The 15,511-nt window shown below is 32.7% G+C and overlaps 1 protein-coding gene across 1 annotated transcript; it reads right to left on the bottom strand.

Moving 5' to 3' along the window:
• Nucleotides 1–12,448: 12,448 nt before the first annotated feature.
• LOC18033550 (ethylene-responsive transcription factor ERF113) lies at nt 12,449–15,511 on the bottom strand. Its single transcript, XM_006420729.2, has 2 exons — nt 14,871–15,511; nt 12,449–13,082 (listed from the first exon to the last, which is right to left on the bottom strand). The coding sequence occupies exons 1-2, from the start codon at nt 15,010–15,012 to the stop codon at nt 12,526–12,528; spliced, it is 699 nt and encodes a 232-aa protein (XP_006420792.1). The 5' UTR covers nt 15,013–15,511; the 3' UTR covers nt 12,449–12,525.

The raw sequence follows: 15,511 nt of genomic DNA, 5'->3' as shown, positions 1-15,511 counted from the left end.
TTAACGGAAGTACAGTGAATTGACGATTTTACCCTTGAAAATTATCACTTGTATACCCTTAAATTCTCTTTTTATCACTTGTATACCCTTAAATTATCACTTGTATCATATGAAAAGACCAAATTACCCTTCTGATGTCATCATACTTAAACGGCAACTAACGGTTTGGTGGTCAGCTGATACATTTTGTCAACTTAGGGTGGACGATTGATACACCCTCAAAGTGTTGTAGTATTTTTGATAATGGAGTAAACTAAGGGTATACAAATGATAATTTCCCAATAAATAATTAAACATTACTCCAAGTCTCCAAATAAATAAACAGCACAAAATCACAAAATAAATATTATCATTATATCATCCAACAATAAAATAAACCAAAATAAAAATTATCACCCAAAAACATTTACATAGACTATAAGTTCTTCAAACCAAAAGTACCATAACACCAAATTAAAGTCACAACACACTTTGATGAGTCCTTAACTTTTGCTTTCCAACTACCAACTTCAACTTTCCTAACATAAGATCACAAACAATTATCATGTTACAATTGACTTAAAACCAAAAGTAAAATAATTACAAATATAATACCTTGAAACCAAAAGATCTATTAAATTTAAGAGTTATCTATTCAAATATCATGACAAGTACTAGCACCCACCATTGTAATTGTTGAAGCTTGTGATTGTACATACTCTTTAAAATGAAAAAAAAAACATAATAACTTATAATTAGTGCATGAGTAATATAAAAACAATGTGTTATAATAAATTTAAAAGGTATTATATATAAAATGTAATATAAAAAAGTTACATTCTTGTAACTCAATTTGGTATATATGATCTTTCAACTCTTGATTAAGGTTGTAGATGGGAGTGACAAAACGTTTAGACTGCAACCAATTTTCAGTGCAAATCAATGCTTCAATCATAGTGGGAGTTAAAGAACTCCTATATTCGTCAATGATATGACCTCTAATACTAAAGGCGGACTCCGAAGCCACAGTGGATATCGAAATTGCAAGGACATCCCTTGTCATTTTCTGTAATATCGGATATTTCGACCCGTTCACCTTCCACCATAATAAAACATTTAGTTTATCATACTAGGATCTTCAATCGGATCAAGTAAGTATCTTTCCACCTCAGTCGTCACAAGCTTGCCCTCGTTTTGAATTAAAACTTTTTTAGCGTATCTAAGAAAAGGGCGAGCAATTCATAAAGTATCATCACCATATTCTATTATGTACCCTTGTCGCCGATCCGTGTCATCTACAAGGTACGGAGAAGAACTAGAATCACCACCACCACCACTGGCACTGCCACTAGGAAAACTCTCACTAGGCAATGGTGGTAAGGAGTTCCAACTACTATATGAATCAAAAAGTGAATTCAACAAGCATTTCATCACCGCGACCATTTCTTTAATCTTCGCACTATCATCGAAAAAAATCATACTAAAAATATGTTTAGTAAAATCAATTTTGCAGCGTGGATCAAGTATTGAGGCAATAATCAAGATTTGTTGATTTTCTCCGTGCACTCCCAATATTTGTCATATTTTTCTCTCATACTAGAAGCCATCAAACACATATAAACATTTTTGTTTTTTTCTAATGCACTCAATGAATTCTCGATTAAGCCAATTGTATCGTAACAAAGATTAGAAGTGACACTCAAAGAGACTGAAAAAGTCAATGTAGCATCATAAAAGATCTTTAAAAACCTCACAATTCTTTCGGCATGTTCCCAATCTTCAAGCTCAGGTGGCACTCAATGAATTCTCGATTAAATCAATTGTATTGTAACAAAGATTAGAAGTGACACTCAAATAGGCTAAAAAAGTGAATGTAGTATCCTAAAAGATCTTTAAAAACCTCACAATTCTTTCGGCATGTTCCCAATCTTCAAGCTCAGGTGGCCCTACCCCTTTTTTTTCCTGTTTTCTTCCTCTTTAAAGTATGCTTCATACGATTTATCCATTTCTGCCATCCTCTCAAATGCCTCCCGAAATTTCAAAGCAGTCATCAATATCAAATAGGTGGAATTCCACCTAGTGATACAATCGAAAACCACAGTTCCATTAGGGCCTTTCACATGATCTACACACTGTTAACCTCGAAGTGGATGATCTCACATACTTCACAGCATTCTGAATACCGGCAACTGAGGCATGTAACTCTTTCAACCCCCTAGTGACAATCAAATTTAAGATATGTGCACAACAACACACATGCATGTAATCACCCTGCAACACACATGCATGTAATCACCCTGCAACACAAATGCATCATCATTCTTCCACATAAGCATTTTGTTCTTCACATAATCAATAGCAACATCATTGCAATGCATTATCAACAGTTATAGCACACACCCTCTTTATTCCCCATTCAAGCAAACAAGCCTCAATCTTTTTGCCAATCGACTTCCCTTTATGGTCTTCAATCACACTAAAACTGTTAATCTTCCTATGTAAACATCAATCACTATCAATAAATTGAGCTATGATTACCATGTAACTCATGTTTTGAACTGAAGTCCATATGTCAGTTGTAAGAGACACTCTCTGTTTATTCGTACATATCAAACTCTTCAAAATTCACTTTTCTTCCAAGAACATATCTATAACATCTCTACGAATAATTCTCTGAGATGACATAATAAATTGAGGAACAACTATATTGCAAAAATGTCTAAACCCTTTGTTGTCAACAAAATTAAGCGGCAACTCGCCCAAGATAATCATTTTACTGACTGCCCTTCTACAAGCTTCTTGACTCCATCCTTTGGCCAAAACCATATTACTTGCATTTCATTCACCACTCTCAGCTGCCAACATTCGTTGTCTTTCATCTTGCTCTCGCTTCACTTTCAAGTATGCTTCACATACTTTTAAATGAGTTCTCATATTGCTAATCCCATCAAACATGGGATGGCACTGATATATCTTGACACAATGGTTGCACTTTACTTTATATTGATTGTTTTCGTGCACTCCTAATATTTGTCATATTTTTCTCTTGTACTAGAAGCCATCAAACACATATAAACATTTTTGCTTTTTTCTAATGCACTCAATGAATTCTCGATTAAGCCAATTGTATCGTAACAAAGATTAGAAGTGACACTCAAAGTGACTGAAAAAATCAATGTAGCATCATAAAAGATCTTTAAAAACCTCACAATTCTTTCGGCATATTCCCAATCTTCAAGCTCAGGTGGCACTCAATGAATGCACTCAATGAATTCTCGATTAAACCAATTGTATTGTAACAAAGATTAGAAGTGACTCTCAAATAGGCTAAAAAAGTCAATGTAGTATCCTAAAAGATCTTTAAAAATCTCACAATTCTTTCAGGATGTTCCCAATCTTCAAGCTCAGGTGGCCCTACCCCTTTTTTTTTCCTGTTTTCTTCCTCTTTAAAGTATGCTTCATACGGTTTATCCATTTCTGCCATCCTCTCAAATGCCTCCCGAAATTTTAAAGCAGTCATCAACATCAAATAGGTGGAATTCCACCTAGTGATACAATCCAAAACCACAGTTCCATTAGGGCCTTTCACATGATCTATACACTGTTAACCTCGAAGTGGATGATCTCACATACTTCACAGCATTCTGAATACCGGCAACTGAGGCATGCAACTCTTTCAACCCCCTAGTGACAATCAAATTTAAGTTATGTGCACAACAACACACATGCATGTAATCACCCCGCAACACAAGATGCATCATCATTCTTCCACGTAAGCATTTGGTTCTTCACATAATCAATAGCAACATCATTACCACGCATTATCAATAGTTATTGCACACCCCCCTTTATTCCCCATTCAAGCAAACAAGCCTCAATCTTTTTGCCAATCGACTTCCCTTTATGGTCTTCAATCACACTAAAACTGCTAATCTTCCTATGTAAACATCAATCACTATCAATAAATTGAGCTGTGATTACCATGTAACTCATGTTTTGAACTGAAGTCCATATGTTAGTTGTAAGAGACACTCTCTGTTTATTCGTACATATCAAACTCTTCAAAATTCACTTTTCTTCCAAGAACATATCCATAACATCTCTACGAATAGTTCTATGAGATGACATAATAAATTGAGGAACAACTATATTGCAAAAATGTCTAAACCCTTTGTTGTCAACAAAATTAAGCGGCAACTCGCCCAAGATAATCATTTTACTAACTGCCCTTCTACAAGCTTCTTGACCCCATCCTTTGGCCAAAACCATATTACTTGCATTTCCTTCACCACTCTCAACTGCCAACATTCATTGTCTTTCATATTGCTCTCACTTCACTTTCAAGTATGCTTCACGTACCTTTAAATGAGTTCTGATATTACTAATCCCATCAAACCTAGGATGGCACTGATATATCTTGACACAATGGTTGCACTTTACTTTATATTGATTGTCCTCAAGTAAAATGAAATGATTCCATGTCTCAAATCTTTTCTTCATTGGTCGTCTCTGAGTTGACTTCTTCCGCTTTGTATTTGTCTTTTCTGTGGGTACTTGTACACTTTCAACTTCATTATCATTATTGGAATTTGATTTTGAATGTCTAGTCATCTGAAAATACAAAAACCATATCAATCATCATTGTTTTGTAACTTTCGTTTATGAATTTTCAACTAAAAAATAAATATGACTTTTGACTATATATAATCTCTTCAGCTTGGCTTACTAGCTATACAAATTCATTCATCAAATTATTATTTGGAAATAAAGCAATTAATGACATTAACTTATCAAAAAATAATTATACTACCACAACGTACGGTATGAGTTGAATTTTTAGTTTTAAAGAATTTATATTGTTCCTTAGTTTATTAATAATTAATGAACTAATGTTACAAATGAATAATCATACATTAAATAATGATGATTATTTAATAATTAATAAATTTAAATTTTTAATTTTGATGAAACGATATTGTTTCTTAGTTTATTAATAATTAATAAAATTCAGCTAAACTCCTTAAATAATGAATTATTTGACAATGAAAATGAAATAATGAAAAAATTTAACTGTGGAGAGAATGAAAATATGAACAAATCGTATATTTCAAAGTTTCAATACATGAATAATAAATTCATCTTTTGCTGTCTTTCCCAGTGCAATTTATAGTTATACATCAATACATATTCATGTCTTTCTCAACTAATGTTACAAATGGATAATCATACATTAGAAAAAAATAAAAGAAAAAAAACAGAACAATTCAAGAACAGTAAATTTTTTAATTTCCAAGTTTCAAACAAATCGCATAGACACAGACGTGTTAGGCCTTGAGAAAGAATGGAGAGAGGTTGAAGAAAGCAAGAGAAAGGGGAAGAAAAACCATTAAACCTGTGACCAAGCGACTAGCCACTTACTCTCGGGTTTGGGGGCAGTTTCCAAGCGGCTAGCCGCGACTAAAAGAAGTATGAAATTCTAAGTTTCAAACACAAACTACAGCTGCAAGGAATTGTCATGGGTCGGGTTTAATTGCTTACCATAAATAAAGTTGCTAGCTACTCGGGAATAGTGGACTATCGACGTTTGGTGTGGCAACTGGCCAACTGGACGTGATCAATGGTTGAAGAGGCAGCTGGGTTTGGGTCGATTAACTGGGTCCGTTCGCCTAGGTTTCACTCGAAATCAGCTAGCTTCCAGTCGATTGGTGTCGGCGGGCCGGCGGCAACTGAGTTTCAAAACGAACGAGGTTGTGCTGACAGTGGCGTGGTCGTTGGACTCGCGGGTTGCCAGTGGGTTAATGGGTTCAAGATGGCTTTGGCGTTTTGCTTTTGCTCGGCTGCTCGCTATGTCGTCAGTCGTTTGTCTGAGTTGGCTATGAGTGAGAGTGAGTGAACTGGTGAATTAGGTTAGTCATTACTCCTTAGTTGTTTAACTTACTTTTTAATTTTCAGTTTTTTTTGTGTTTACAGTGCAGATCTGATCGGATGATTCAGATTTATCTGAATTTGATCCGATCTGAACCAAATCCTATCAGATTGCACAAATTTCATCCAATCGGATTTGCCTTCAAATCTGAATCCGATCCGATGCCTACCCCTAGTTTTATCCTAAACTAACAATACTATATATTATAGCTTTTCTAATTTAGTAGGAGTTTAGATACACTCTGTGATATAATCGAGAGATCTACGAAATATTAGTTTGAAAATCTACTTCTATGAATATATGGAAGATATCTACATATATTAAAATTATTTTTTTAAAAAAAGGCCCTTGAGAGCTTACATCAACCCTTCAATATATGTTGAAACGTGTGGTTTACCACTAGATTACAAGCCTAGTGACTACTACATAATATGACTTAAAGCATGCTTTTTATCACATAATTAAATGATAATCTAAGAAAGGGCACAACCATGCCTCTGAAAACGGAGGGAAAACATAAAGAGGCTTGAGCACGCCTTCGCAAAATTTGAGACTATTTGTTTTTTACAATCATGCCATTAGAATTCAAAGCTTTGATCTAAAATAGTTTCACAGTTGACAATTTCATTTATCAATTGTGCAATTAATACAATATTTATCTAATATTATAACACAAGGGGCATAAGCGCATGCATTCTTTTTCCTAAGAAAAACAAATCAAATGAGTACGAAAATGAAACGTTGAACAATCTATACTATAATACAATTTGCTTATACCATCTTCAATGGCTATATTTAAAGAGTAGCAAAACTTTAAAAGAAGACAAAAAGGAATATTGTTGTGTCATATACATATAGTTTATATTCAGGTCTTTTTAAATTATATTTAGAGTAATTATCCACCAACCACCTGTTTTTTCTACATTTTTTAAAGGTACACAAGTCTTTTTTTTTTTTTTTTTGCAGCACTCCACTTGAAGTTAATATTTTTTTCACTGGTCCATTTCCGTTATAACACTGTTAGAACTTTACTGACATCATAAGAGTAAAATTATCATTTCACAACGATATTGTTTGAAAATAGAAGTGGACATGTGTAAAACAATATAACTTCAAGTGGAGTTCAGAAAAAAAAATTAAAAATTGTGCATTTTTCAAAAAAATGCGAAAAAAATATGTGGTTGGTGGATAATTACCCTTTTACATGTGAGGGTAAAAAAATCATTTATACAATATTCGGTTAGTTCTCTTAACAGTTTGAAAATGGAAGTGGACATGTATAAAATAATATAACTTCGAGTGGAATTCAACAAAAAAAATTAAAAATTGTGTATTTAAAAAAAAATAGTCGGTGGATAATTATCCTTATATTTAATGTAACTTATAGTTAGATAAAATTACCCTATTGATTCACCTGATCTGGTTATTTCGTTATTCATTTTTATACCAAAAAATCTGCTTATAAATTACAGAATATGCGACATTGGAATACCTTTATATTTTGTTTTGTTGTGATTGTCCTCTCTCTTATTATATATAAATTATTAGAGCATGCAAATGCAATAATAACCCAACTCTATACTTTTTTTTTTAAAAAAAAACCAGCTCTAGACGGTGCAGAAAGAGCCGTATGTGTGTGGTGGAGCTCTCAAACCTCAATCATAAAAAGGACGTAGCATGTGTGGGTGCAAGCGGCTTAAAACAAAAGCTATGATTATATTCTTCTTTCTTTCAGAGAAAAATAATTAAAGAAAAGATTTGCGAGATAGATCATGATTGTACTTGGCAGCGAATTATTAAAACAAAGGCCAGCCTTTAGCCGCAAAATTTGACAAATGAGGAAACCGAAAGGGTTCAATACCCCACGTCATTCACTTTTTGGTCCCATAAAATCTAAACAAGTCGTGACTTTTTAAATCTTATTCCAATATTCGAAGCGTAGCTAAATATCATCAAACCAAACAAATTACGGAGTGAATGAATGAGAATTCTCCCTTCATTTAAGCCTTTTTCGGATTCTAAAGATTTTGTGTTATATTTCTTTTAGTTATAATATATGGTTTTTTTAATAATTATGATTTATGATTCTTTTAGGTTTAGTTTTTTAATAACTAGAGATCAAATATCCTAAATTAGCAATTAAATCACCAAGTTTATTTAGTTGACTACCTAAACAAACACGATAACAATTCTTGAATATTAAAATTAGTGAAGTACAAAATTTTCTGAAGAAAGATGAAGAAATTCTAATTTTGAAGCACTATTAATAAAAATTCATGTCAAGAATTTTGAAATCAACTCTAATCAAACCCAAAAAAAAAAAAGATTACTCACACATGTCTGAATTATTCAATGTCACATCCATAAAAATAAAAAAATAATAAAAAAACAAGAGCAAGAAAGGCTTATTAATGGAATTATAGCCGGGAAATTTGTAACCTACCCCCAAATAAATTGACATTTTGCACCGCATCCCCAACAAATTTGACTTGTTGTACTGCGCACCTAAAAAAATTGACATTTTTGCACCACGCCCCCAATTCCGTTATTTTCTCAGTTAAGTTTAACGGCTCCGTTTAACTTTTGATTGAATGACAAAAATGCCCCTCTATGTAAAAAAACAAATTTTTAGCTCATTTAATTTTTTAAGGTTTTTTTTTTCAATTGCAATAAAAAAAAAACAATTCTTCTTACATGTTCATTGTCACCACTATTATTTTTTCTTTAATTTTTTTAAGATTTTTTTTCAATTTTAATAAAAAAAATTCTTGTTACATGTACATTTGTCACCACTATTATTTTCCTTTAATTTTTTTAAAGATCTTTATTTCAATTGCAATAAAAAAAATTTCTTATTACACGTACATTGTCACTACTATTATTTTTTCTTTAATTTTTTAAAGATTTTTATTTCAATTTTAATAAAAAAAATTCTTGTTACATGTACATTTATCACCACTATTATTTTCCTTTAATTTTTTAAAGATTTTTATTTTAATTGTAATAAAAAAATTTCTTGTTACATGTACATTGTCACCACTATTATCTTTCCTTTAATTTTTTAAAGATTTTTATTTTAATTACAATAAAGAGAATTCCCATTAAAATTAATTTAAGGAATAAACTTCCAATTTTACCCCTCCACCGTTAAACTTAACTGAGAAAATAACGGAATTGGGGGCGTGGTGCAAAAATGTCAATTTTTTTGGGTGCGCAGTGCAACAAGTCAAATTTGTTGGGGACGCGATGCAAAATGTCAATTTATTTGAGGGTAGGTTACAAATTTCCCATTATAGCCATGTTAGCTAAGTTTTCTCTCCAATTTGCCTACTTCTCTCTTCCTAGCGATCTTCTCTATTTTGGAATTGATTTTTCATTTTTTTTTTATCTAGAGAGTCTAACTTGTTGCCTTTATATAGAGTTGCTGTCCTAATTCTTATAGGACTAGTGAAACTTATTTTTGGCCTCCTTTTCCTTATAAGAAATAGGTTTATGTGTCAGAATAGCTCTAAAATTCTCTTTTATTATAGGCTTAGTGTAAAAATCCAGTCAGTCCTTCAAGAATCAATCTTTATGACAAAATATGATCCTTAGCCTTAGTACTTGTTAAATATAGCCCAAAGATTCATCTAAGAAGCAATCAAAATTCATCAAGTTGCAATTTGATTATTTTTTCTACTCTTTGTTTCTTTGGCTCAAAACACCAATAAAATATAAAACACTAATCAAGATTAAAGAAGTTCATTAAAAATATCAAATAACCACAAAGAAATTGATAAAATTGATGTGAAATTAAGCACCTATCAAATTATTAGAGGTACTTGTGATATTTTTCCCATATGTAACTTTTCTCCATACTTTGCAATTTGTTATTAAATTAATTTAATCATTAAGGGTATATAAGTCACTTTGCTTAAAAATATATTCAAGAAATTTAAATTTAATGACTAACATCAAGATTAAGGATAGGTTTAGACCTATTTAAAAATATGAGAGGGATTTCGCTAATTTCTCTTATAAAAAAGAAGGCGATCCTTATTTTCCTAACTAACTAATGAATGGTACAACTAAAGAACTTATAGTTTTTTTTTTTTTAAACTGATTAAGCATCAGGTTATTGTATTACACAGAGATATATATAACTGCTATGACAGCATGTCATTACACTGATATTTACAATCAGATATATATACATGAGACTTATATTATTATATTTTTATTCTATGAAGTACATGCCCATCCAAATACCCCTCACGGAGGAGGGATGTCTCTACTCCACTCGCATTTCGTAAGGGAGAAAGACGCTATAAGAAATCTCCACACAATTATGTTTAATTGAGGGAGGTTGAGTCCGTGGGGACCCGAACCATTACTCTCATAGTCATACTTAACTTTGAGGGTAATGGTCCACCACTGGGCTACAAGCCCAAGTGGCTAATGAACTTATAATTGAGTGCCTAATTTAATTAGCAAAATCTCTCGCGTAAATAAGTGGTCTGAGATTCAATTCGCTCACAAAAATTACGAGGTACGATGCGCAAAAGAGTTTTGTCGTTTATAAAAAATTTAGCATATGTGGGATGAGGAGTGACGGCTACTGGGGCCATGGCGCATGTCTTCTTGACGGGGCACTGTGTGCACCACGTCAGAGTTCACGCGGCTGACGTTTGACTACTACTAATATTATTAAAGAGTGGAGAAGCTTCTCAGTTCTGAAATCTCACTCAATACGATCTTCTTTTTTAAAATTTGGCTCTTTCCCTTTCTTCATGATTAATTGAACCCAACACCAACCTTTTTCTGCAAAGCAGTGTCCGGTTGAAAGAGCCCCTTAATACTGCAGCCAAGCATGCGTATGGGTTATAAAGATTATCAATCCGCATGGATCATACGACCCCAAGTATATAAATAAATAAATAAAATAGAGACCTATCAATTAAAGATGATATATATATACACATAAATAAAGTGAAAGGTTATGAAAATTCAAAGGGATATTATTATTTTACTACTAAAGTTATTTTGATATATTATGTCAATACCATAGTTTGTCAAAAAGTACATTTTATTATCAGACGTTTGCGCCGTTATCAATTCACTATCATTTCGTTAAGAGCGGTAAAATTTTACTGATATCTTGCTGGTGTCATAAGGGCATTAAAGACATTTCTGGCTATAAAGACATTAAAGACATTTTGGATTGAAACCTAAACGCTACGTTTTGAGGCAATAATTACAGATTAAAGAATTAAGAAATTAAACCCTAAAATCGGCCCCTCTCTCTCACTGTGAAACCTCCATTTTTGATCTGTCTCTCTCCCCTGCTGCTGATTCACAGTCGTCTCTACTACCCTTTGCTCTCTCCACTGTGAGTTGTTGACTTCTTCTTTTTTTATTGGTTTATTGTTCATTAATTTTTTCCTTAATTAAATTGTTATTGTTTTTAGTTGTGATTAATACTTGAATTACAAAGGGTCAAATTGCCTTTAATGCTCCTGGGATAAAATCGACTTTTAACTCAATTTCTGTTGAACATTAACGTTTTCTTAATGGAATTGTAGTGAATTAATAACGGCGCAAACGTTTGGTAATGAAATACACTTTTCGACAAACCATGGTACTGACATGATATATGAGAATAACTTTCGTAATAAAATGATAATATCTCAAATTCAAATTAACTAGAATAATATTAGAGTTTTCAATTAATTAATATCCTATTATTTACGTCCTGGATGACATTCGTAACATGAAAAACTATCTATTATTCAATCTCACCATCTAATAAATAAATCTCATTTCACTTGAAGTTTTAAGTGGAGGTGCCATAAAAATAACCACCTACACGCCCTTACGTGTGATAACAAAGAAGTTTGGAGTGAGTGTGACGGATAAGTAAAAGAAAAAGACCAATAGGACTCTGAATAACAATGAGTAAAACACCAAGTGCCCTGTGAACACTGAGAGAACAAAATGACAAAGGTAGAACTCTTGATATAATCAACAAATGATCAAAATGAAGAGACCAGATTAATCTTGTGCCAGACTTCGAGTGCTGATATGGCACTAGCTAAAAGGAGTGAAGAGCGACTCTTGGAGAAGAACACTAGGAAATTAAAGGAGTTAAGTTTCAGTTGAAGGCAAAGTAAATCCATAAATACTCATTTATTTTTGTTTTTGAATATATATATCACCTTCAGCAAGAATTAGTAAAGGTATATATGTGTGTGTGTGTGCACAATTAAGCTATTCAATCATTTATCCTCATTAGATTATGTAATTGATTCCTTGAACTATCTTAAAAAACATTAAAAAAAAACTACTTTACCAGCCCCACCCCAACCTAAATTTAAAGATAATGATTAAAATTTCATCAAAAAAAGATCATAAGTGAAGAAATTACCATAAGATAATCTAGATTCATCATTCATAAAATTACCCAATTAAGTAGCTGACCAAAGCTTCCAAAACGTGTTGAAGCTATTCTTTTATGTGGTTGTCGATTTTAATGAAACATACACTTATAACAAAATGGAATAATACTTGAAAAAGATGCAATCGCTACAACATGCTCCAATTTTTGAAAAACAAAATTATGAAGTACACAAAACAATAATTAGCTACCCATTTGGGTTGTTACTATGATCTTGAAAATCAGAACCAGACAAGCTTTCATAATTTGACGAAAATCTCGTCATCTCCTGTTGTTGTTCCAATGAGGTGGTAGATGATGAAAACGTCGAAGGAGTAGAAGAAGAACAAGATGATGATTGTGGATTAAAGAGATTGGACGTATAGTAATTAAAAGTAGCATCATCAGAAGATAGAATTTGAGCATATTGAAGCAAGTCCGGGTATGCACCATGGTGCATTGATGTAGGCCTAGGAGGAGGAGCAGGCATCACCGACTCATGATGATGATGAAAGGCAGAGCTTGATGATGATGAATCTAAATACACAAACTCAGTAGTACCCTGAACTCTTTCAGGGAAATTAAGCTTAGCTTTGGTGCCTTTGAATTTGAGGGCAGCTTTATCATAAGCCATGGCTGCATCTTCAGCAGTCTCAAATGTACCTAGCCATACTCGTGCTGCCTTTTTAGGGTCTCTAATTTCGGCTGCCCATTTGCCCCAAGGTCTTTGTCTTACTCCTCTGTAATGTCTCCTCCTTGTACCTTCTTCACAAATTCATTCACACATGCAACATTGAAATAATTAAAGTCGAAGACCAATTAACATGATCAACATAGAAACTATAGTAGTTGTCGAAAGGGAAAATGATCAATATCAAAACTTTGGGCTTGGTAGATTTTTAACACCCCATCTCATCCCTATGTTACAATAACAACGGAAAAGACAACTTTTTTAAGGATAAATGTGACCTTTTCGTATACAAAATGATAATTATCTGTAACCTCTACAAATTAACTAATAAATTTATTTTTTAAAATGTCACGTTCACTCTAAAATAATGTATTTTTTCTATCATTATTTGAAACCCAAGAATAAAATAGGGTATTAAAATCTCTGAGGACTAAACTTACAAGGCCATGCACAAACTTAATTAGCCCACAAAACTATATATATATATAGTATAGTTTATGCATGCACCCTTAGCAGGTGTGTATGCATGCCATGCACTTACGATGACTAAGAATACTTTTACATGATTAGTGGGCCATTAGTCCTACTAATATATATGATTTTCCATTATTACATAGTTGCACATGCAAGTAATTTTAAGTCCCACACTAAGTACTTTCGGCGACAACTTCCTTTATTTTCTCTCTCGGTTCACAAAATATTAGACTAAAAGTTGCAAGCCTGAAGTCCCCCTCCAAGTTTACTTTTAAATTGTAGAAGTTTGTAGGATATAATTCTGCTCAGTCACTTTTCTTTCTTTCCTCAATAGAGAAATTAGAATACAATATGATCAACTGCATGGTGCGAAACATGAAATTAATATTGCATAGATGTATACTTCCGTTTAAATTTTTATAACTATATAACAATTTGTTTGACAAATTTTCAACATCAATGCATAAGTCATATAATATTATTGAATTAATATATGCTACATATGCTTATTAAATATATTAAAAGAAAATGAGAATGCCACTAACAGATAAGAAATATATTGAAATCTATATTTTCTTGTCTATTAGTAGGATCCTCATCTAAGGATATCCTCACTAGAAAATAACTCTCTCTCTTTTTCTCTATATATATTATATACACAAAAGATTATTTTCATTTTAGAGTTCTAGAAGATAACGCTTAGAAACTTTAGTCAAATGTTGTGTGAGATCTACACAAGAGAGTAAAAGAAGAGACAGAAGTAGCAAACTAGCTAAGTTGACAAGTTGAAGATTTGGCTAAATTGAATCAAGTTGTCCTCACTTATCCTTGAGTGAAGAAGATAAGGTCTCTATCAATGCTCTATAGCTAAAATGGAATAATGATGTGAAAAATCTTGTAATTAGTAAAGAGAGTGTGACATGGAACATGGATCAAATTGAAAACACATGAATACAGGTAATCCCATGTGCACCTATAAACTGCATAGGTGTGAAAATTGAAATAAAGAAAATAAAACAAGGATATCGTGCCTAGCAAGAGATTAAATTGCACAACCATTATTTAGACTTTATTGGACGGAAAGAAAAAGAGAGAGAGAGAGTTGTTTACGCAAAGTCATTTGAATACATTGAATTTGGCTGTGGCTTTCAATTCAATTTTGACTCTGTCCTGATAATAAGATCAACTGACAAATGCTCTTGACAAGAACATACACAAGCAAGCAAAACAATTACAGTGGCATGCATAAATATTGCACAAAAAAAATTCAAATTAAGCCATATATTAATACTAGTTATAATCAACAGGAACACACTGAGTCTTATCCTTTACTCTTTCCACGAATCAATTAAAAGGACTTAAGATAAGTGAGTTATATATAAAAGTACCTTGATCTTGATCTTGAGTTTGAGTTTGTTGAAGTGGGTTATCGGAGGATTCTTCTTTAACGGCTGCCGGCGAGGGGTCGGCGTCGGCGTCGGTGGTAGTGGTGCCAATTACTTGTGTAAGAGCGGAAACCATGGCAGACATGTCTGATTCATGAGTAGTCCAAGCAGGGAAGTTGTTGTCTTGTTCTTTCTCTTTCTCCTCCGGTGATGCTTCCAGTGGAAGTGGCCGCTTTCCATGCCTTCGATGATCCACTTTTTTGCAGTTACAATAAGCACTTCTATAAACTCTAATGTAATGCAATAATTTTTTTATTGGATTTTATTACATACAACGGAAAAAGTAATTGTTTTGTTTGGTTTTGTTAACAGACCTGTAGACATGGAAGTTGAGGATTGAATGGGAGAGTGTGAAATGCAGTGTTTGAATGATTTATATAGAGAAGGAAGAAGAGGAAAATAGGGTTTGGTTTGGAATAGTTGAAGGGTTTTTAGGCGTTTTTAATATGGTACTAATTAATATTATTTGAAAAATTAATTATACCTCTTTTTTGATTAATTTACCCCCTGCCGAATGTGGCTAAAATTCTTACTAGCTGGGGGAATGTGTCTCACCATTTTTACTGTGATCATTAATATTGTCA

Source organism: Citrus clementina, unplaced genomic scaffold (assembly GCF_000493195.1).
Source record: "Citrus clementina cultivar Clemenules unplaced genomic scaffold, Citrus_clementina_v1.0 scaffold_9, whole genome shotgun sequence".
NCBI lineage: Eukaryota > Viridiplantae > Streptophyta > Magnoliopsida > Sapindales > Rutaceae > Citrus > Citrus x clementina.
This window is presented reverse-complemented; position numbering and strand designations above follow the sequence as displayed.